At 35.3% G+C, this 24,595-nt stretch overlaps 2 protein-coding genes across 2 annotated transcripts; both read right to left on the reverse strand.

Annotated features, from left to right (window-relative positions):
* Positions 1-10,510: 10,510 nt before the first annotated feature.
* Positions 10,511-11,841, reverse strand: LOC139853982 (transcription initiation factor IIB-2-like). The gene is made up of 3 exons (XM_071843318.1): positions 11,561-11,841; positions 10,763-10,787; positions 10,511-10,648 (listed from the first exon to the last, which is right to left on the reverse strand). Exons 1-3 carry the CDS (start codon positions 11,839-11,841, stop codon positions 10,511-10,513), a joined length of 444 nt encoding a protein of 147 aa, XP_071699419.1.
* A 4,541-nt stretch (positions 11,842-16,382) lies between these two features.
* Positions 16,383-19,615, reverse strand: LOC139851622 (transcription initiation factor IIB-2). Its single transcript, XM_071840717.1, has 7 exons — positions 19,208-19,615; positions 18,403-18,427; positions 18,100-18,229; positions 17,879-18,009; positions 17,663-17,751; positions 17,366-17,442; positions 16,383-17,119 (listed from the first exon to the last, which is right to left on the reverse strand). Exons 1-7 carry the CDS (start codon positions 19,555-19,557, stop codon positions 16,986-16,988), a joined length of 936 nt encoding a protein of 311 aa, XP_071696818.1. The 5' UTR covers positions 19,558-19,615; the 3' UTR covers positions 16,383-16,985.
* Positions 19,616-24,595: the final 4,980 nt, after the last annotated feature.

A 24,595-nucleotide genomic window follows, 5' to 3' on the forward strand; every position in this document is an offset into this window, starting at 1 on the left:
TCCCTTTCGGTTCGGTTTCGGTATTTCGGTTTATTTGCTCAGCCTAGTGTAGACTGATCAAAAAGTGGTGTGTGAGGATCACCTCCCTAAACGGAGCCCTAAGGGCTATGTTTAAGCTTTCTTAATTTATATTAGTTTTCATTTTATAACTCCAACCTTCCATGAATAAATATTGCCACCATTTTAATAAAAGGAAATGTGATATTTAAAAAGAAAAGTTAATACTTCATTCTTACGGGCCCAAATGATCCCTTGGTCTCACGCATGCGAAGATTGAAACAATGACAATGCAGGTTCGTTTATCGGGCCTGGCATGCTGTGGGAAAATGGGTGATGGTGTTTCGCCAGGCTCCAGTGGGCTACCGGGGACCGCTGGATGGGTTGACAAAAGTCAACACAGAACTAACATGTACCTGCCGATACACATGTTTTGAAACAATGTCCTTATTTTATTTCCTTGTTTCTCGTATAAAACAAACATCAAATAGATATATATCATTCAAAGTAAATTCACGATGCACACTATCTTCCAATTTACATCTGTATTTCCAAACTTACTATACTATGGAGAAAAATAAAAATCAGTGCCGGTGTAATACTAGCAATTTCCTTACTTTTGTTACTTATACAGACACGTTCATGATCCATCTTTAACCTAATTTGACTTTAGATCATAAGTCAACAAGATAAGCAAAATTCTATGTAAGCATTTGATTGTGAAATAACTCGATTCATAAACCATTTACCACTCAACTGCATCAACTTCTAACTTGAAAACAATTGAACATTTTTAAGGACTGGTAAGGTTCTTAAGATCCTCTTCCTGAGCATACCAAGTGGGTATTATTTTCGATAAATGAGGATAAAGATCCTTGTATGAGTTCCTTATTGTCCCTTCTGCAACACCTGTTGCTAGTGATACATCTGTACCAAATCGACACTTATGTCAAGTTCGAGTATGACACATCAACAAATGACAGTTCTAGTATAAACTTTAAGGCTTAACAGCATATATTTATATGAGTATCTGGAAAACTACTAGAGACAGAATTAAAACGGAATAATCGGATCTTCTTTTTTATAAACATGTCTAAAGTGAGTCTTTCAACCATTACCTCGCGGCAGATCTAGGAATGGTAGTCACCGGTGTCACTAGTTAAAATGTCACTAGTTAAAATCTCATAAAAATTTACATCATCCAATGGCGTCACTCAAAAATTTTACACTATCTGGTGGTGTCACTAGTTAAAAACCCAAAAAGAATTCCACTAGATTGCGTATTTCACTGGTAGCCCGTGCAGCCACTGCTATAAAAATATATCCGCCCCTAACCTCGCCAATCAGTACCTATCATACTTATCATACTGCTAAGGACATGTTTGGAACGGAGCTTTTAGCTTATAGCTTTTATGAAAAAGTTCATATCCAATAATAAAACTTCGTTGGTTGAAAGAGCTTAATAAATCTTTTAAACGGAGGGAAAAAACTAAAAGATAAAAACTAATAGAACTTTTGAGAAAAATCCTAGCTTTTTGTCATTCTAATAATTTATATTAATAGCTCTAGCTACTCTACCAAACACTCAAATACATACAGAAAGTTACCAGCTACCAGCCAGCGGCGGAACTTGAACTCGGATACAGGGTGGGGCGGGTGTAAAATTTTTTTAAATCTTTCATATTCAGCAGGGACGAACACTAAAAAAACCTTATTTTTTAGTAAAAATTTTTTTTAGTGTAAAAATTTTTGTTCCGTAAAATCCAGGGTGGACGGATACGCACCTTGGTTACTCTATGTTCCGCCTCTGCTGCCAGCTAGTTTTGCCAAAAAAAACCCTAGGCCAAACGCTCATTTGGTTATAATACTAGGATGCACAATTTGCTTGAAGTTTCCACAGTTATATATCAACAAAAGCATTCATGATATGGTTGCTGTATAAAACTTAGTGGGTATCTTCTACAATCATTTATAAAAGAAGACCCATCCTACATGCAAATGTCAAATTTGTATTTCAGTTTAGTCAATATCAAGTAGATGAAGGCAACTTTACCTTTGAGGGGCTTCGTATCGTCAGAAAGTTGAGTCACTATGTATATAACAGCTGCACCAATCGAGATTGGGCTTCTCCTGTAAAAAAAAAGGATATGTGGTTATACAAGGTTCATATGAAAAAATGTTAAATGGCAGTTTGAAGATCCATAAATTTAAATATAGATAAATGCGGAGCAAAACCAAACAACAGAATCAGTTAGTGGTTCGACAAGGCCCTGAATGGTACATGTACAGCACAAACAAAATGTAAGGGTGCAAACCAAAGTCCCACATCGGTCATGGGATAAAACAAATGTATGTATATAAGTCTAAGGGAAAGTCATTCTATCACCAATTGGTTTTAGAAAAGGATGGACTCTTGGGCTTATATTGCAGGACATTGTGTTTGGGCTATACGATCTTAACAAGTGGTATCAGAGCTCATGGTTTCGAGTGGGAGCGATGGCGAGTTGAAAGCATGAACAAACGATAGATCTAAAGTTTGTGCAACAGGGATCGAGATCTAGAGACTTAGTTGATCGCGAAGAACTCGCGGGTATGGTCTATGTACTCGTGATATAATCTATTCTAATTGTCTATGATTACTAGTAGATTATCATGGTGGCTCGCAGTGGTAACGGAGTTGGTGGTCGGATCGATAAGTTATGTTGCAGGAGAGGTTTGCAAAATTCAGATGTTCATAAACTGCTGCAGAAGAAGATTCATAGCGGGTTCTTTAACCGTTGGATCGCCATGATATTTTAATTGGGGGTTGTCGACTCATAGATCTAATTGTGGTCAATATATCGGACCGTTCAAATGGGAGATATGATTTTCCGAATTTGCATCAACTCATGTTGGGGTTTTATTGCGCAGCTGTAGTAGGAAAATCATTGCCGGTTCCTGTACCGTTGGATTGACCTGAAAATTGGACTATAGGTGGTCGACAAGTAGATCTAGAGTTGTTGTGGGTGTCTAACACAATTGACAGGTGAAGTTGATTACGTTTTGGCAAGTGTAGTTGAAGTACTATTAATCGAAAGCTGCTAACTTGTTGGTTAGAATGTGCGTGTCCCAAGAAGTTTTCTTGGCGGTATAAATGGGTATGTTCAACGAAGTCGACAGTAGGAGTTATCGGGGAAGTTTGTTGCTTGCGTGGTTATGAAATTGGGTGACCAAGCGTATGGTCGGATATTCCAAGATGATTGGGATATTATGGAACTTGAGCTTTTTTTTTTGGAAAAGGAGACGGTACCCCGGAAAATTTTATATCAACCAAATAAAAATGAATACATGGGGGGATGTTATTTAGTGGAACATCCGAAACACTATTACACTTTCCTAACAATCTAGAAAGCATAAAATCTAAATATACACCATATTTCATCTCTATACCAATAAAAAACAAAATCGATACAATCACCAATACCATTCCTATATGACCTATTGCTCATACCCAGATGAAGATCCACCTGCAAATAAATGTATTTTAAATTAAAATCACAGTGCGTACCTTTATACTTCAACATGATCCACATCCTTTGGTAGCACTCTGGATAATTCAGCTCTTGATCTTCATAATCTTCAAAACAACATATTTCGCAATCTTTAAATTTTAAACCTTAAATGCCTTTAAACTTCAAACTTCTATTTTTATCAACCAAAACACCATCTAGCCATGTTGCCTTTTCCCTTGTATCATCCATGCTATCCAATGCACAAATCCAAGATCTGCAATAGCTATCAACAAAAGACACTACATGACCATATATTGCTCTATTTTTTATAATTTCATTTTTACAATCCCATATAGCTACAAGAATCAGATTACAATGAGACATGACAAATTGACTAGGTAGAGTCAAACCTGCCATACTACATATACACATACAAACCATAAACCAGTCACTTATGAAAGAATAATGATAATCAATCATTATGACTTGGATTAGGTTTAACCATGACATTTACCATATCAAATCTCCATATATCAGCAGCAATTTTGACCTGGTCAGATGGAATGATTTTTAGCCCAAATAGCCTTAATTTAATCACCTCCTGAATTGCATTACAGATCACCTTTGATGTTCTTAGCTCTCCTTTAAATATTCTAGCGTTTCTTTCCTGCCATATGAAGTAAATGGTAGCAGCAACCACCAGTCTACCAATAATACTCCAAATTGATTTATTACATGGAATTTTGACAAAGAGTTCAACAAGACCATCCCATGACGGATCATCCTCAACAATTTTGTCAATAATATCATCAATATGCGCTTTACCCTTAAAGGATTTCCACACCTCTTCAGCAAATGAACAATCAATAAATAGATGTTTGTGGGAATCCTTAATAGTATTACACAAAGGGCATACCTGGTTAGTGATAATTTTCCACTTCTCCATTCTGTCTTGGGTAGTGAGTCTTGATTGAACAGCTAACCAAAGGTTGAAACCATGTTTTGGAATATTCTGAGAAAACCATACCAGTTTGCACCATTTAACCTCCTCCCTTGTTTGCCTAAAATCATTCCAAGCAATATTGACACTGAATTTCACTAGTTTTCCCTTTTTATCACACCATTCTATTGAATCAGCAACATCCATTCTGAAATCAGGATTAAAGGAACACAATGTTGTATCATATTTCTCAATAAACTCCACAGGCCAAACTTAAACCCCATTTCTAAAACAATTGCTAACATAGCATGTTCTGCCCAATCCACTAACATATATATCTCTATTGGAAAATAGATTACATAGTGGACCAGCAGGATGCCAATTATCAAACCAAAAAGATGTATTCAGCCCATTGCCAATATTATGAACAAAGCTCATTCTGAATTTACTTCTTAAGCTTAACAAACATCTCCAGCTATACGAATCATCATCACATAGTTTCACCTCCCAGAAGTTTTTCCCTTGTAACTTATAAGTATTGATCCATTTTACCCACAAGGACTTCTTATTAGTGACAACATTCCACATATGTTTAGCAATAAAAGTGGTATTCCAATCATACAGTGATCTTAAACCAAGGCCCCCTTCCGATTTGGGTAAGCATACACTGTTCCAGGCCACTTTTGCAAGCACTCTACTCTTATCATATGCACCCCATAAAAAATTTCTCAGTATTTTTTCAATATCATAAATCACAGTTTTGGGCAATAAGAACATGGACATCCAATACACTTGCATATATTGAAGAACAGAAGCAACAAGTTGCAATCTACCAGCATAAGATAGAAATTTGTTTCTCCAATCCTGAATCCTTTTTCTGACACTATCCACCATCGCACTGCAGTTTTTACAATGTAATCTTGAAGAAATTAGTGGAACACCGAGGTATTTAACAGGCAATTTACCAATGGCATAAGGCATAATCTGACTTATTTCCAATCTACTACCTTCATCAACATTACCCAAAAAGATAGTACTCTTAGATACATTAGGCACTAGACCAGAATAAGAGCCAAATTCATCCAATGAGTCTTTTAAAATTCTAATAGAGGTAATATCACTTTTGCAGAACATCATTAAATCATCAGCAAAACAGATATGGGTCAGTTTAAGCTCATTACATTTTGGATGATATTGAAAATTACCATTTTCCTCAATTCTTCTGTTAATACATAAATTCAGGACTTCCATCACAAGAGTAAAAAGGTACGGGGATAGAGGGTCACCCTGTCTAATACCCCTTTTCCCTTTAAAGTACCCATGTTGTGCCCCATTGATAGCAATAGCATACGAAGGAGTAGTAACACAAGCCATCAACCATCTAATCATTATATCATGAAAACCAAACTATGGAGCTTAAACCAACCATCTAATCATTATACTATGGAACTTGAGCTTTCTAAGATCGTTGAGGGTGTCGAGAACTCGGTTGAGTTTAGTAATCGACGAAAGTTATCGAGCTAGTGGGAGTTAGTCAACTAGTAGAGTGGTGGAGATAATTATGCGACGTTCTCCAAAGTTCTCAAGATTAGTGTGATGATTCCGGGTAACACTAGAGCTTCGAGTACTTGTTTTACTCTCCGATGGCAAAGAAATTTGTGACTGACTAGTGGTACGGGTCAAGTTTCTTCTCGAGTAGTCGCGGTTTTATTTCTTACTCGTACAGTGGGAGCGTGCTTGGGATGAGAAGATGGGTTTGTGAAATTCATAGCTATGAGGAAGTCAGCGTACCAACGAGGAAGCGAAAAGTTGGAAAAGTTAGTAGACTTCAAGGTGGTGGTGACGTTCTCTCTAGGGTATCTTGAAGAAGAGTCTACAAAGGCGTCTGTTGGAGTTCCTTTTGTTGGTGAAGGAAATCATTGATGGACGGGAAATCCTGTGCGAGGGTGGTCGTTGACATGTGTGTTCGGGATTGGACGTGTCTAGATCGACGTGTGAGCCATGGTTGTCTCATGAAGAATCCTATATTTGAAGTGTCGCATACTTCGATTGGTCTTCTAGTGTAAGAAGATGATCTTCGTGTTAGAAGATGATGGCGAAAGAAACCGAGATGGCCCAAGCTAGTAACTAAGAGATTGGATTATCGCTCAGCGGTGTTTTTGGTGTCGTCCGGCTACGAGTGTTTTTGCTCGTAGGATAACGAGTGAAGTGCGGCGTGATTCGGGTGTCTCGTCCGGCGGTATCAAAAGGAGTTGATAATCGGCTAATCTGGAGTTATTGTGGGTTGTTAAAGAAACATTGTTGACGGGTTGGCGAAGGTTGTTTAATGTCTCCTTCGAGTGGGAGATTGTTGAGTGCAAAGAAGAATTAAACAAGGAAAGTATTTTATTGGGCAACAAGGTCAAGACGCGAAAAAGGAAAGTTCCAGAATGTTCTTGCTTGTTCCCTAAGTTGTTTCCTTATTTTGTTTTTGCCTATAAATATGATCATATGTAACCCATAACCGTGTGCACGAAAATAATAAGAAAATTTCTCTGGTTTGCGCCCGTGGAGTAAACCCTTCTCCGTGTTTGGAGTTGGGATATAACCACGTTAAATCCCTGTGTCGTTTATTGCTTTAGCTAATTCGTTTGTCGTTCGTGGGCAAGGTTGTAAAACTCGCGACTCGGGGAGTACTCGGCAGGAGGTTTTTGAGGAGTAATCGGCGACTCGGGGAGTACTCGGGGGAGTAATCGGATGTTAACTTTCGTTGACTTTTTAAGATAAATATATATATTCTCATATATATATGTTAAATATTAAACTTCTTAAATAAAAACTAATTAATTATATCTCAAACTAATAATGTTTTATGTTTTAACTTGGTAAATTAAAATTTAAGGACCGAATTCTCAATGTATTTGTAATATGAGGGAGTTTGATATCAATTAATAAAAGGTTTAAGAGTGGATATCAAGTTTGTTCCTATTATTAATTAGATATAAATATATAATAATTATTTATATGTATAAATAATACACTTATAAATATAAATATATATGTTTATTTTATATATATTAATTAGATAGATTAGATATATTAAATGTAAATTTTATCTTAGACTTTACTCCGTATTACACCAAGTACCTTTTCAAAATATATAATATATGTTGTAATGCTCCAGCCTGTCACTTTTTCAAGTGGACAGAATTAAATATTAATATTGGAGTAAAATATTAATACTCCTATATCCCAAAAAATAGAGAGAATTAAGTCCACATGTTTTTCTCTCCAACCCGTCACTTTTTCTCTCCTCCCAACATACGCTCTCTCTTTTTTATGTGCACCATCTTCATCTTTTTCTTTCCAAATCCTCACCGGAGCCACGTCTTTACATCTTCCATCTTTAATTTTCTCAACTACAGTCATCTTGTTTACAGATCTATCAATTATTCAGGCTTGGTTGCCGTTGACCGCCGTTGAACGTCGTTTGACTTCCGTTGACTGTCAGTTGACCGAGTTACTAGCCGAGTTGACTGCCGATTTCTCGCTGAGACAATCTTGACGACTAATCGCCGAGAAATCGGCCGAGTAGCCCGAGTTTTGCAACCATGTTCGTGGGAGTGTGATTAGATTAAATCATACGTCTTGCTTGGGTCCAATAATCCTAACACAAAAAACAACAGCAAAATTTAACAAAACTAGCAAAAAGTAAATAGATATAATAATCTGAATTAACAAACAACACGTCAAATCAAGTAAGGCTTGTCGAGTAAACAATAAGACAACATAATTACCTTATATCAAAATCTTCCGACTTCTTGACAGATTCCTGAGCCGCTTTAACAGTCTCGTTTGTCATCCCAAGCTTCGAACAAAATTGACTGTCATTTCAGAAGTGGTTAGCTATTAGTCAGTGAACAAAAATATATGTACAGGTATCTTCTACAATAGAATTGAAGTATTAACTTTTGACCGAGATAAATCACAACAAACACTGGTAAAGAATTAAGGCAACCAAAATATAAACTGACCATATAATCTACCGATTGACTCTTTTCAAGTTCTAACTGCTTCATTATGTAATCATTTGCACGGACAATTTCCTTCTTAGTGGCACCATTGGCAACCGAACAGATTTCTATTTGATCACACGTTCAGGGATAATCAATTCACACACAAAAAAAACACAAAGTGAGACCACCAAACGTTCAATTAATATATAGTATAAAGTATAATACCCTTTACAGAGCGTGCTTTGTCTTCTTGACGACAAGCAATGTAAAAACAAGCCGCCAAGATGGCATCCAGGTTTCTTCCTCTACTTGATTTTTTATCTTCTACCTTCTTGTATATCTCATTAGCACGATCCTAAAATGTCCAAATATAAATCATCCCATTAGGCATTAGTTGAAATTAAAGGAAATAGCAAGAACAAGAAACAAAGAATCAAACTTTAATACATATCAAAAAAGAAAAGAAAATTGGTAGTCTGCCACTTATTATTATTTATTCCCAGTGGCAGTAAGCATATAGAAGCATACATTTATAGTCACATCACGGCCCAACCTGAGAAATATCAAATAAATGCATCAGAAATCCAAACATCATTGCTATGAGTTTATGCGACAAAATGTCAGCAAGGCATGTTACAATCTAATGACAATATCAAATTATTAGGGTATAACCGACCCTCTGGCGGCCCCACACCGACCGGTCCCACGGCCAACATGTGAGAGGAAAATCGCGTAACCCATGCTTAAAAAGACATGGGGCTGGGATTGAACCAAGGACCACCGCTTTAAGCTTCATGTCCCCCAACCACTAAGCTACCATCGCGGGGACAATATCAGGTTATTGAGAATTGTATTGCAGTCGCTTTTCAAAGCAGTTTTACCATTCCAACTAAGTAAAGCATTTTGGGACTGCCCTATGCCATGGATTTGTGCTAATCTTTATATAGATAATTTGAACTCCTCAAATAATGAACTTAACATTGAACATGGGACTAATTATTTATTAGTGTCGAACTTAACAAAGCAGCCAGGGTCATCGTTACAAAACCAAAAGCCGACATATCCAACTCTGACCTATATTCAAGCGTGTTGGCCATCGTTGGCGCCAGTTCAACCAACTTAATTAGCTAATCGTTACAAATGTATTATGTATATCGTTATGCAGTCAGTTTCTACATCGAAACTACCTACTTCCCCTCTTTTCTCTCATTTAGGTGGCTTTTGGATAAGTTAAGTTTCCATAGCTACTGGCTTCTTGAAAATTAGAACTTATTAAAAGTTATATCGTTTAAATCAATCTCCTTAAAAAGGTCACTTAGGGTTTGATACAAATGTAACATCACCTACGAGCTAACAAAATCAATCATAATCAATATATCCATATAAAACCCTAAGAATTAGGAATATGTTTCACCTATCAGACATGGCAGCAATCGTGGCTAAAACAAGCGAACGGTCAGGATTAGATCCACGGATCTACGACTGGTCCAAGGAAGAAGATAAGGAATCGCTAGTGAATGGTACATGTAAAGTACATACAAAAAACAACAGCAGAATTTTTTTATAAAAAAAGCAAAAAGTAAATAGTTATAAAAATCTGAATTAACAAACAACACGTCAAATCAAGTAAGGCTTATCGAGTAAACAATAAGACAACATAATTACCTTATATCAAAATCTTCCGACTTCTTGACAGATTCCTGAGCCGCTTTAACTGTCTCGTTTGTCATCCCAAGCTTCGAACAAAATTGACTCTGTCATTTCAGAAGTGGTTAGCTATTAGTAAGTGAACAAATATATACGTACATGTATCTTCTACATAAAATTGAAGTATTAACTTTTGACCAAGATAAATCACAACAAACACTGGTATAGTATTAAGGCAACCAAAATATAAACTGACCATATAATCTACCGATTGACTCTTTTCAAGTTCTAACTGCTTCATTATGTAATCATTTGCACGGACAATTTCCTACTTAGTGGCACCATTGGCAACCGAACAGATTTCTATTTGATCACACATTCAGGGATAATCAATTCACAATGAAATACAAAGTGAGACCACCAAACATTAAATACAAAGTTTAATACCCTTTACAGAGCATGCTTTGTCTTCTTGACAAGAAGCAAATGTAAAGACAAGCCGCCAAGATGGCATCCAGGTTTCTTCCTCTACTTGGCTTTTTATCTTCTATCTTCTTGTATATCTCATTAGCACAATCCTAAAATGTCAAATTAAATATCAAACTTCAATACATATCAAAACGGTTAAGAATTTGGCAGTCTGCCACTTATTATTTTTGATTCCTAGTGGCAGTAAGAGTATAGAAGTATACATTTATTGTCGCAACAAGGCCCAACCTGAGAAATATCATAAAAAATGCATCAGAACTCCAAACATCATTGCTACGAGTTAATGCTGCAACATATCAGCTAGGCATGTTACTATCTATTGACAATATCTTCGTTTTACATAATGACCTAAACAACTATTGCCAGTCAGGTTATTAAGACTTTTATTGCAGTTGCTTACTTCAAAGCTATTTTACCATTCCAACTAAGTAAAGCATTTTGGGACTGCCCTATGCCATGGATTTGTGCTAATCTTTATAGATAATTTGAACCCCTCAAATAATGAAGTTAACATTGAACAGGAGACTAATTATTCATTAGTGTAGAACTTAACAAAGCATCCAGGATCATCGTTACAAAACCGAAAGCTGACATATCCAAATCTGACCTATATTCAAACGTATTGGCCATCGTGGCGACAATTCAACCAACTTAATAAACTAATCGTTACAAATGTATTACGTATATCGTTATGAAGTCGGTTTCTACATCGAAACTACCTACTTCCCCTCTTTTCTCTCATTTAGGTGGCTTTTGGATGAGTTAATTTTCCATAGCTACTGGCTTCTTGAAAATTATAACTTATTAAATGTTATATCGTTTAAATCAATCTCCTTATAAAGATCACTTAGGCCCCGTTTGGTTCACAGAATCCAATGGGATTCCAGCGGAGTTGGAATTGAAATTAGACGAGCCAAACGGGGCCTTAGGGTTTCACCTAATCAATATATCAATATAAAACCCTAAATGAACGTTAATACAGAATTAGGACTAGGTTTCACCTATCAGACATAGTAGCGGCTAAAACAAGCGAACGGTCAGGATTAGATCCACGGATCTGCGACTGGTCCAAGGAAGAAGATACGGAATCGCTAGTGACGCCGTTAGGTTTAGAAATCACCGTCGATAAACCACCGTCGTTAAATTCGCTAGTGATGCCGTTAGGTTTAGGAACTACCGTCGACTCAACAACGAGTCCGGATTCGGAGCAAACTGTATCTCCTGCTGAGTGATCGGCCACCACCTCCGTACCAATCTTGCCATCGGAGAAACAAGCGTCCATGGTTTTAGTTTAATTTTTTTGGTTCAGAAAAATTATTGAAGGCATCCGATCAGTAAGGCTCTAGCTTTGGTGAAAACTGTACGTTAAACCAGTCAAACTTTTCACTAAGATAGGTAAATGTCAAAGCAAAGACCAGCCAAAGGTATGTAGATCGACGCTCATGATAGTGGGACTAAATGTTTTTTATTACGTGGAACCACCGATATGTTTAAGTATTAAATAAACGTAAATGCTAAATTTATTTAGTTTAATGACCCGTGAAACTATATAGTTTAACTAAGAAATTCGTCAGCTGAATATTTCATCAAACACCTAAAATGCATATTAAACAATCCACATCTAATCATAAAAGATAATATTGGTTATCATTTTAATTTAAAAGTGTAAATTAAAATATAAATGTAGAATTGGTTTTCTTCCGTCTAACTTTTATACCTTCTCGTACTCAATTCAAAATAATTAATTAAATTTATTTAATTTTAATAATTAAAATATTTATTAATAAGATTTAATAATAATAATTAATTAATAAAAAATGTAAATTAAAATATAAATGTAGAATTGGTTTTCTTCTGTCTAACTTTTATACCTTCTCGTACTCAATTCAAAATAATTAATTAAAATTATTTAAAATTATTTAAAATTATTTAATTTTAATAATTAAAATAATTATTAATAAGATTTAATAATAATAATTAATTAATAAAATTTAATTTTAATTCAAAATTATTTAGATTAATGACATCACCCACCATGCTTAGATTTTTTTCTTTTTCTTTTTGATTTTTTCTTAACAAACGATATAGCCTAATAATGACATCATCATTTTAGCAATATAATAGAAAGTATAGATTAACTAATTAGACAAAAATGATGAATAGTACTTGGGTTATTTTCGTCATTTCGTCTTTTTCTTTTTTACTAACTTCCACTTTGCTAAAAAAACCCCACACTTTGTTCAAACATTAAAACCGGCCCCCTAAAAAGGGGAGTAAAGTGTCAAATCAATATTTTCATAAAAAATCTTAAATAAACTCCACCCAAATATTCAACGGGTCATATCTTCTCACTCGCAACGAGTTAAATTTTCCAGCAACATCGTTAAACTCGGAATAATTTTACGAACACAATGTCACTAACTATACGCAATAAAATACAATGAAAACCGAACCCCGGGCGCAAAGCGAGGGTTTGAAAACTAGTTTGTACTGTTTTATAATTTGTACATAGTTTATTTTAGGGCATAATTGTCGAGTTAATATTTTGTGAAAAATAAGGAGTGTTTAGTGAAACAGAACTAAAAGAAGTTATCTTGATGTGATCCAGTCATTGTCATTGGTTCAAATCCAATAGTAGGTAAAATTGACCGAAAGCCCTTTGAAAATAGAGCTTCCAACCCCTGGTTAAGGATCTTAGTCTAGCTTTCCCGTTTACTTGCTTTCCATTCATCCATGTACATGAGCTCCTCGTTCAACTTACTGTCTTCCGATTTCATATCGGTTACAAGTTTAATGACCCGTCCTAATCCATCTGGACGAATACATTACATTTGGTTACATCGCGAGGTACTTGACCTCTATATGATACATTTTACAAACATTGCATTCGTTTTTAAAAGACAAACTTTCATTACATCGAAAGTTGACAGCATGCATACCATTTCATAATATATCCAACTATAATTGACTTAATAATAATCTTGATGAACTCAACGACTCGAATGCAACGTCTTTTGAAATATGTCATGAATGACTCCAAGTAATATCTCTAAAATGAGCAAATGCACAGCGGAAGATTTCTTTCATACCTAAGAATAAACATGCTTTAAAGTGTCAACCAAAAGGTTGGTGAGTTCATTAGTTTATCGTAAACATTCATTTCCATCATTTTAATAGACCACAAGATTTCAGATATTTAATTGTACACGTAACCCGAGTACATAATAACACGCGTAACCCGCGAATTAAAATTCATTCATATGGTGAACGCTTGATAACCGAACTAACATGATGCATATAGAATATCCCCATCATTCCGGAACTCTCATCGGATATGATAATCGAAGTACTAAAGCATTCGTAACCCGAATGGGACTTGTCGAGGTCCATAGATGTAGTGACCCGAACTTTTCCATGATTATATATTAATTGAAAACTATATTTGCATGATTAAATGTTTTCAACATGTTAAGCAATCAAACTTGTTAAGACTTGATTATTTGAAATGAGTTTCATGTAGACAATTGACCACCCAAGTTGACCGGCGATTCACGAACGTTAAAACTTGTAAAAACGACATGACGATATATATATGGATATACATATAGTTAACATGAGATTATGATAAGTATCTCCATAAGTATATTAACAATGAGTTATATACATAAAAAATGAGACTAATAAGTTAAGAAACTCGAAACGATATATATAACGATTATCGTTATTACAACGTCTTATTAAATACATATGTATCATATTAAGATATTATTACACTATATTTAATATGATAAAATGATAATTATATATATCATTAAGTATGTTAACAATGAACTACATATGTAAAACGAGACTACTAACTTAAGAATTTTGAAACGAGGCATATATATAACGATTATCGTTGTAACTTTCGTATCATCTGTAAAAGAAAATCTATAAGTTCATATCATCTGTAAAAGAAAATCTATAAGTTCTATTAAAATTCTAAAATGATTATACAATAATTACCTTTTTCCTTATACAATAAAAAAAGAAAAAAGAAAAATTGTGAGGGCATATAGGTGATGTCATAAATAAAAATATTTTTACAATTAAATTAAATCTAATTAATGATATCATAAATAAAGGATTATCTAAGCTTAAAAAAATCAAATATAAAGAAAAAAATTCTAAGCCCTCGTATGATATCATTAAAATAATTAATTGTATTTAATAAAAATATTAACATGTTAATTTTATAATATATTGAGCATTATGTACAACTTTATGATAAAACACTCTCATGACCAAATGTACAATATTTGAAACATTATGTACAACCTTATGGTAAAACACCTTTAGGACTATATGTACAATATTTGAGTATTATGTACAACCTTATGATAAAACACTCACATGATCATATGATAAACTTTAAAACAAATTGTACAATCTTTTACAAATCACCTCATAAACACGTGTACACACTTTGAAGCATATTGTACAACCTTCATATAATATTTGTATTTTAATTTTTAAAAATTTGTCAAGAGCATTTGTTATTGCTAATAATTATTATTAAAAATATAAATACTCAATTTTTAAACAAACTTTATTATTATTTATTATAATTATAATTGTAGTTATTATATTTAAATAGACAAAAGTTATGAATAGTCTCATGGGCATTTTTGACTTTTCACTTTTTTTTTTTTAACTAAATTTATTTTTACCAACAAAGGCCCCCACACTTTTTTGAAAAATTCAAATCGACCCCCAAACAGGGGGTAAAGTGTCAAATAACCATTTTCATAAAAAATCTTAAATAAACTCCACCCAAATATTCAACGGGTCATATCTTCTCGCTCGCAACAAGTTAAATTTTTCCGACACCATCGTTAAACTCGAAATAATTTTAGGAACACAATGTCACTAGCTATACGCAAAACGGACGCTTTTTAAAAAACGCTAAATATTTGGGGTACTTTTCATACACGTTGATTTTGCGTTAAATTTTTAAAAGTCGACAATTCCATAGCGAAACGCGGAAATGCACATATATTGTTAATTTAAAATAACATTTAAATCTCTCACGGGTTATACCTTTTAGTTCGACTCGAGTTGCGCTTCAACTACATCATCGTTATCCACAAAATAATTTTACTAAACGCAATAAAATACATTAAAAATCGAACCCCCGGCGCGAAGCGAGGGTTCAATAACTAATTATTATTATTATTCAAATATGGGTGCTTTTTACGAGTTTAATTGCGTTACATATATATGCGAAATACACGTCTCAATAAAAGATTTTAATGTAGGTTTTTATGACAAAGTTAAGTACATCAAGGTAGTTCATTTATTCTGATCAAGTTAAATACATCAATATATTTGTAAAAACAACGAAAAGTTTCTTAGTCGAATTTCATTGTTCCACGGATCATTAAACTAAATGACTTTAGCATTTATATTCTCTTAATACGTAAAACATATTACTAAACTATTTCGTATAAAAAACCCCGTGAAATGGTCATTTCACTAGTTAAAAGATAACACCTAAACAAATTAACCGGTTTAGCCAGTTAACACGTAATCTTTTGTATACATCGATATACTTTTTAAAAATATATGACTTACAATGGTATTTTTTTCAAGTATATAGCTTAAATTAAAATAAAAATGAAAGTATAAGACGTATTTATATTTTTAACCCTAAATTTTAAATATTTTAATATAAATAAAAAATAAAAAATATATATATAAATAAAAACGTACCGTTTAACTCTTTTTTAATTTAGAAAAACTTAATTTGACTCTGCTATAAGTACAAACCATTTCATACATCATACATAATTTCATACAACAATTCACGTCCAATCCATACAAAAACCTATTTAATTAATCTCCGTATATCATTTTTTCACCAAATCTTCTAATAATATGTCTAGAGATAACAATCCTTTAACAAACGATTTTTACAACAATTTACTAACAATCATAACCAGTCGCCAGTTCATTCATCTTCCATCAAGCTAGTAACTCAGTCACCAAATCAAACAAGTTTTACTATTTGCACCGAATCCGAACTCATTTTCTCAAGCTTAATTCATACAACGACAATTACAATCATTCAACCTACAACGGATACCATACAACCAACAACAATTTCCTTACAACCAACAACAAATATCATACTTCCCCCAACACCCAAAATCCAACCCGAAGTCGAATTCATTCCCGAAACCCAACCCGAAACCGAGCAACAAAAAGCAAAAAGAAAAGGAAGAATAAAGTAGGCCAAACAAGATAAGCAAAGTTCCATGTAAGCATTTGATTATGAAATAACTTGATTCATAAACCAGGTACCACTCTACTGCATCAAGATTGCTTCTCTTGTATATTAAAATCCAAAAACGCCTCAACTTTCAACTTGAAAACAATTGAACATTTTCAAGGACTGGTAAGGTTCTTAAGATCCTCTTCCTGAGCATACCAAGTGGGTATTATTTTCGATAAATGAGGATAAAGATCCTTGTATGAGTTCCTTATCGTCCCTTCTGCAACGCCTGTTGCTAGTGATACATCTGTACCAAATCGACACTTATATCAAGTTCACGTATGATTCATTAACAAATGACAGTTCACAGTTTTAGCATAAACTTTAAAGCTTATAAGCGAATTATCAACCAAACATCTGGATAACTACTAGACACTGAATTAAAACAGAAAACTAGGATCTTCATTTTTTGAAGTGGCAAATACACCCTACCCGACTTATCTTGTAAAAGTACATGTTATATCTAGATATTATATATTGACAAAAGCACTACCTTTGAGGGGTTTCTTATCGTCAGAAAGTTGAGTCACTATGTATATAACAGCTGCAGCAATCGAGATTGGGCTTCTCCTGAAAAAAAAAAAATGATATGTGGTTATACAAGGTTCATATGACAAAATGTCAAATGGCAATTTATAGATCCATAGATTTTAAATATGAGTAATTTCAGAGCAAGACCAAACAACAGAATCAGTAAGTTGTTCGACAAGACCCTAAATTGGTACAAGTACAGGTACATCACAAACAAAACACAACAGCAGATTTCAACAAAATAAGACAACATAATTACCTTATATCAAAATCTTCTGACTTTTTGACAGACTCCTGAGCCGCTTTAACAACCTGGTTTGACATCCCAAGATTCGAACAAAATCGTCTCTGTCATTTCAGAAGCAGTTAGCTACTAGTCAGTGAACCAAAATATATGTACATGTATCTTCTACAATACAATTAAGGTATTAGCTTTTAACCAAGATAATCTAAAGCAATAAAAATACAAACTGACCATAAAATCGCCAGCGTGTATAGTCCCCATATCTACCGATTGACCCATTTCAAGCTCTAATTGCTTCACTATGTATTCTTTTGCACGGCCAATTTCCTTCTTAGTAGCACCATTGGCAACCGAACAGATTTCTAATTAAACACAAGTTCAGGGATATACAGTTCACATTGATACACAAAGTGAGACCACCAAACATTTAATTAATAAATTAAGTTTAGTACCCTTTACAGTGCGTGGTTTGTCTTCTTGACGACAAGCAATGTAAAGACAAGCTGCCAGGATGGCATCCTGGTTTCTTCCTCTACTCGACTTCTGATCTTCTACCTTCTTGAATATCTCATTAGCACGATCCTAAAATGTCAAAATAAAAATAAACCTATTAGCTGATATTAATGAGAAAATGGCAAGATAATGAAACAGATACTGAGACGTTAAAACGTATCAAAAAAGAAAAAGGAGATTGCTAGTCTGCCACTTATTATTTTTAATTCCCATATGGCATAGTGGCAAGTATAGAAGCATACCTTTATAGTCGCAACAAGGCCCAGCCTGAGAGATATCAAATAAGAGTATCAGAACTCAATACATCATTGCTACAAGTTTATATGACAATATGGAAGCAATGCATGTTACCATCTAATGACAATATCTTCGATTTACAAAATGATCTAAACTAATTCAAAGTTGTGTTACTATTCCAATTAAGCGAAGCAGTTTTAAACAACAATATGCCAAAGATTTGTGCTAATCTCCATGAATAATCTTAACCACTTGCACAATGAACTTTATGTTGAACAGGTTACCATTATTAATTGGGTGATGATATGTACACAACCAAATTTTGATATGTACACAACCAAATTGCTTTGAATGTTGTACTGTACAATACAGTAAAGCATATTTGATTGTGTACATGTAAAAAATGGTTGTGTACATATCAATTCCTTTATTAATTAGTGTTGAACTTATCAAAGCAGCCAGGGTCATCAATACTAAACTGAAAGCCGATATATCCAACTCTGACCTATACTCAAGTGTACTGGCTGTCGCAGGGTGCCAATTTAACCAGCTTAAGTAGCTAATCGTTACAAATGTATTAAGTATAACGTTACACTGTTAGTTTCTACATCCAAACAACCTACTTCCCCTCTTTTTTCTCATTCAGGTGGCTTTTGGACAAGTTAATTTTCAAATCAATCTCATTAAAAAAGTCAATTAGGGTTTGATACAAACCTAACATCACCAATAACTCTATAAGCTAACAAAATCAATCGTAATCAATCTAAAACCCTAAATCGACCTATACACAGAATCAGGACTAAGTTTCACCTATCAGACATAGTAGCAATCGTTTTAAAGGCTAAAATAAGCGAACGGTCAGGATTAGATCCACGATTCTGCCACCGGCCCAAGGAAGAGGATAAGAAATCGCTAGTGACGCCGTTAGGTTTAGAAATCACAGTTGATAAACCACCGTCGTTAAGTAGTACGTTAGTGGGACCACCAACACGTACAGGATCATTATCGCCTGATTCGTTAGCGAAAGTACGCCACTCGGAGGTTTCATCGATTGAATGCGACTCAAGAACGAGTCCGCACTCGGAACAAACGGTGTCTCCGGCTGAGTGATCGAACACCACCTCCGTACTCCTTTTGCAATCGGAACAATAAGCGTCCATGTTTTTAGTTTTATTTTTTGGTTCAGAGAAATTATTATTGAATGTGTTGTGTGAATTTTTTTTTTGGTGAAAAATTGGTAGACAAGTGACGAATGTTTTGCTATCAGGATGATAGTCAGCATATTTATACAATACAGGGTTCGGCCGTCATAACAATTATTCTCCCAATCCCTATATTATTTCAACTATCTTTTTTTACTCCCCAAATTAATTATACATTTTTACAAACTCACTTAATTCCTTCATTTTTACAAACTATCACTAAATAGCTAGCAGTTGGGCCCTGAGTTCCTTTTTTTTTCTTTTTAAAGGCAAGTCCTCCAAAGTGTAGCAAGTGGGGATTGAACCTGGGTCCCTTTGGAACTTTTCAAGCATCTTACCACCAAACCACCCCTTGGGGTTGGGGGCCCTGAGTTCCTTGCAAGAGGTCTCAGGTTCGAATCTCGTCTAGGGCGAATATTTAGTGGTGGCCAGGAATGTGTTGGAAACAACCAGGGAGTAATCCTGCTGGGCTGCGTACATCAAAGTATGAAGTCGGATTACTCGCCCTCTCGGATAGCCCGAACAGGGAACCTTCTACCTTTTTACCACTTGATTCCTTCATTTTGACACAGTGAACTAGATTTTTATTCCTAGCCCTCTACGACTTGGTCGAAGGATTAGTAGGATTCTTTGAATTAATGAGGATGACTTCAGCCGGTTAAATATGTACTTTGTACATAATCATGCGCATAACCACATTCGCAAATTTCATGCATATAATTGCGCTATTATGCATCATTTAATGGAATTCAATGTGGAATCATTGACCAAATCTAATTTAGCGTGTGGTTATAATGCAGTATAAGCACCGCGCGTGTCGCTTCGAAGTCGGTTATTTATTCCTTGTTGATCAAGTTTAAGATCTTTTCCATAATTATACTTGATATTCTGGGAAGTTGGATATGGAAAAGATTACCATGACCTCATATGATTCTAGAATAAGGCTTTCCTATAAATACAAACCCTAAACCCTCATAGCAGTACACCGCGTTTACGTAGCCACAATTCTGTCGAATTCATCATTAACCGAGTTTACGTAAAGCATCTCCATTATCGTTCAATACAAAGGTTAACAGGTCGTTCTTCATTGATGGTGGACTTAACCATTTAGCCACACCATCAATATCATAATATCGATATGGGTTATTACAGTATTCGGATCGGAGAGCTAGATAATAAAATCCTTAAACCCCACATTATTATTATTAGATTATGGATAATATTCCTTAGGGAAAATCTATGCATGATCAGTACATCTCTTAGGACTACTTATAGGGCCGTTTCAGTTTGTATAAGAGTCATAGTCTCTCCGAGAATGACGGGCACTCGAATCGTGCTTGTCCTGCGGTATCTCTCGGGGTATGACGGGCACAAAGACTGTATATCTCTTTGGGTGTATGTTTAAATGGTGGAGTTTGTAACAACTCATCTCAAATATGATTGATAATGAAATTCTGAGTCTCTTATAGATCTAGAGTAGTAGTGACTAACTAATCAGGTCAATTCACTGTTTTACGTATCATTATTTTTCAACCCACGACCTCTCGCTCACCCAAACACACTCATAACAATAATAATATTAAGATGAAAAGAGAAAAAAAAAAATAAACTTCAGATTTCTTTATTCAATTATATATATATATATATATATATATATATATATATATATATATATATATATATATATATATATATATATATATATATAATATATATATATATTACAGCTGTAGGGATTGAATAATAACAGATAAATAACAGCTGCTCACCATGGTTTTTAATTCGAGCAACTTTGGTTTTCATATAGGTATTTTGTAACAAACCAAACCAAACCACGAACAACCCGCGTAAAAATAACAAATAAATTTTTTTTTTTTGCTGGGACAGCATATGGCGCGGCGCGCCAAACTGGTCTGTCCCAAAAGTCATGAAACGCGAAAAAGATCGGCCACTTCCCGACATAATTAGACAAAACGCTTTTAACAACATATTCAAACATGTAAAACTAACACAATCCATTAATAAAACTGAGTTTTACGAAGCGGGGCCCACAACGGCCATTTTACGAGTTTAATACAAAATATGAGTTTCTACCATCAAAAAGTTTAAGTTCCAAACTACACTATGAGCATGGCGTTTGGGATTAAACTACCCAAGTCTTGGTCAAACTCCAAAAAGCCAACGCATCCAAAAAGCGTCCCCTAATCAATGACGAAAACTCTAATCCAAGACAATGCCCTTACCCTTGTCCACAACCGAACCGATAAAAATGATAAACAACGAGAGGGTAAGCAAAGCTTAGTGAATGCAATAATTATACGAATACATATATAATTATACCTACTTGCATACACTTACACATATACCGCAATCATGCTAGCAAACACAATTAGCTTAACGTCTCAAATACCAAGCTAGTAACTTCCCATACCACGAGCTAGCATAGCAATCGCATATAAATATAACTCGAATAATATAAAATGCTTACAACACAAACGACCATGGTTAACCAATCGTACAAGGGAACGGCGCTCGCGAAAACGCCATCGGTGTTCACAACATCCGTTAGGGTACTTAACACCTCGTACCACTAACCCCTAGGGTGGCACCTTAACACCTCGGCACTTCACCCCGAGTGGCATCTTAACACCTCGATGCTTCACTCATTATTTTACGGAGTGGTGTCTTAACACCTCGACACTACACTCCTAGGTGGCATCTTAACACCTCGATGCTTCACCCCGAGTGGCATCTTAACACCTCGATGCTTCACTCATCACGTGAAACGTGGTGTCTTAGCACCTCGACACTTCACATTTCACGCTACAACAAATAGATACATTATATACCTACGCATATAATTATTCCACTCACCTTACGCCTTCGGTGAAAGATAATCAAGTCCGAGAACCTTCAATGTAACGTACCTATTAATATCAATCACAAACTCAAGTTGGTCAACCCACTAAAACTCCATTCTAGGGTTATCTTGACCCATGGTGCAATTTTGACCCATTTGCAACCCTAACCCTAATATTTGGGTTAACATCCCTAAAACCCTAATCATTATCCAAGTTAGGTCCTAAGACACTTTTCAATACAAGGTTTATGCATCAAACACATACATTTATCCACTTAGGTCCATCATGACCCATTTGACCATTTAAAGTCAATACACCCATTTCGGGTCACCCACTAACTCACTTAACACCCATTTACATATATATAAGTGTGCTAGTACTTTAACTAATCAATTTAGGCTCATAAACATAGTTTAATACTTTGAAAACCCTAGTTAGTCATCTTTGGGCCTACATGACCCAAATTCGCCCAAAACACCCAATTTACTAACAAAGTGGGTTTTTAAGTTCACCATTAACCCTAACACTAACCCTTTCCCAAAATTAAATTAGGAAATCAAGATTAGAGCATACCACTATGATCAAAACGTAGCTAGAGGATAGATGAACGACTTTAAAGCTTGCACTTAGACCCGATTCAACCTCCTTCTTCTTTATTTTGAGCTTTCTCACACTAGAACAACCCTCTCTCTCTAAAATTGAATGGATGAGATTTATGTAGGTGAAAATGGAGTTAATGAGGCTCCACCAACTGGTTTGGGGCCTTAAAGTCGGACCCCAAAGTGATTTTACAAAATTGCCCCCAAAATATCTAATTTAAAAATAAGGAATTTGTCACAGTACATTGGCGCGGCGCGCCATAAGGCCGCGCGGCGCGCAACACCCCCAGTTCAGATTCTGCATTCCTTTTTAATATGTACAACCAAAACCCCACTTCAAGTATTTTAACTACACCTATGTAAACCACAAATAAACGGGTCTTACAACTCTCCCCCACTTGAATCGGAGCGCGTCCTCACGATCCACGCCGCATGACAAGAAGGAAGATAAACCAACACAAACTCTTCGGGCTCCCAAATAAACTCGGAACCCTTACTACGACGCCACTGAACTTTAAAAGTCCTCACTTCTTTATTTCTCAACCTTTTGACCTTCTCATCGAGTATGGCAATCGGCTCCTCAATATATTCTAACTTGTTGTTTAGCTCAATTTCTTCTAATGGTACCCAAGATGAATCATCCGCAAGACACTTGCGGAGATGGAAAACATGGAATGTATTATGGATCCCCGCAAGCTCTTCGGGTAATTTCATACGATACGCGACTTCACCAACACGAGATAAAACCTTAAATGGTCCAATCAACTGAGGAGCTAACTTTCCCTATTTTCGAAACCGAATAACACCTTTCCATGGCGAAACCTTAAGCATCACCATGTCACCTTCTTGAAATTTGATCATTCGTCTACGCTTGTCGGCATACGACTTTTTTCTATCTTGCGCCTTTTTCAAGCGATCCCGAATAATATTATTCGTCTCTAAAACCAAATCGGTACTCCCGATTTCCTTTTGTCCCACTTCACCCCCAACAAATCGGGGTTCGACACCTCCGCCCATAAAGCATCTCGTAAGATGGCATCCCGATACTAGTATGATAACTATTATTGTACGAGAATTTCACCAAAGGTAAGTGCTCGTCCCAACTACCACCAAAATCAATAATACACGCCCGTAACATATCCTCTAAAGTTTGATTCGTACTTTCGGTTTGATCGTCCGTTTGAGGATGATACGACGTGCTCAATTTCAATTGTGTACCCATATCTTCATGAAACTTTTCCCAAAACCGAGATGTAAAACGAGTATCTCGATCCGAAATAATCGATATAGGAACTCCGTGTCGAGAGATGACTTCCTTGATAAACAACTTAGCCAAGGTCTCCGACGATATCGCTTCCCGAATGGGAAGAAACAAGGCACTTTTCGTCAATCGATCGACTATAACCAAAATCGAATCAAATTGGGTTCTCGCCGTTTTAGGTAATTTTGTGATGAAATCCATGGTAATGTGCTCCAATTTCCATTTCGGGATTTCTAACGGTTGTAACTTATCATACGGCTTTTGGTGCTCGGCCT

This window comes from Rutidosis leptorrhynchoides, chromosome 6, assembly GCF_046630445.1.
Source record: "Rutidosis leptorrhynchoides isolate AG116_Rl617_1_P2 chromosome 6, CSIRO_AGI_Rlap_v1, whole genome shotgun sequence".
In the NCBI taxonomy this organism is placed as follows: domain Eukaryota; kingdom Viridiplantae; phylum Streptophyta; class Magnoliopsida; order Asterales; family Asteraceae; genus Rutidosis; species Rutidosis leptorrhynchoides.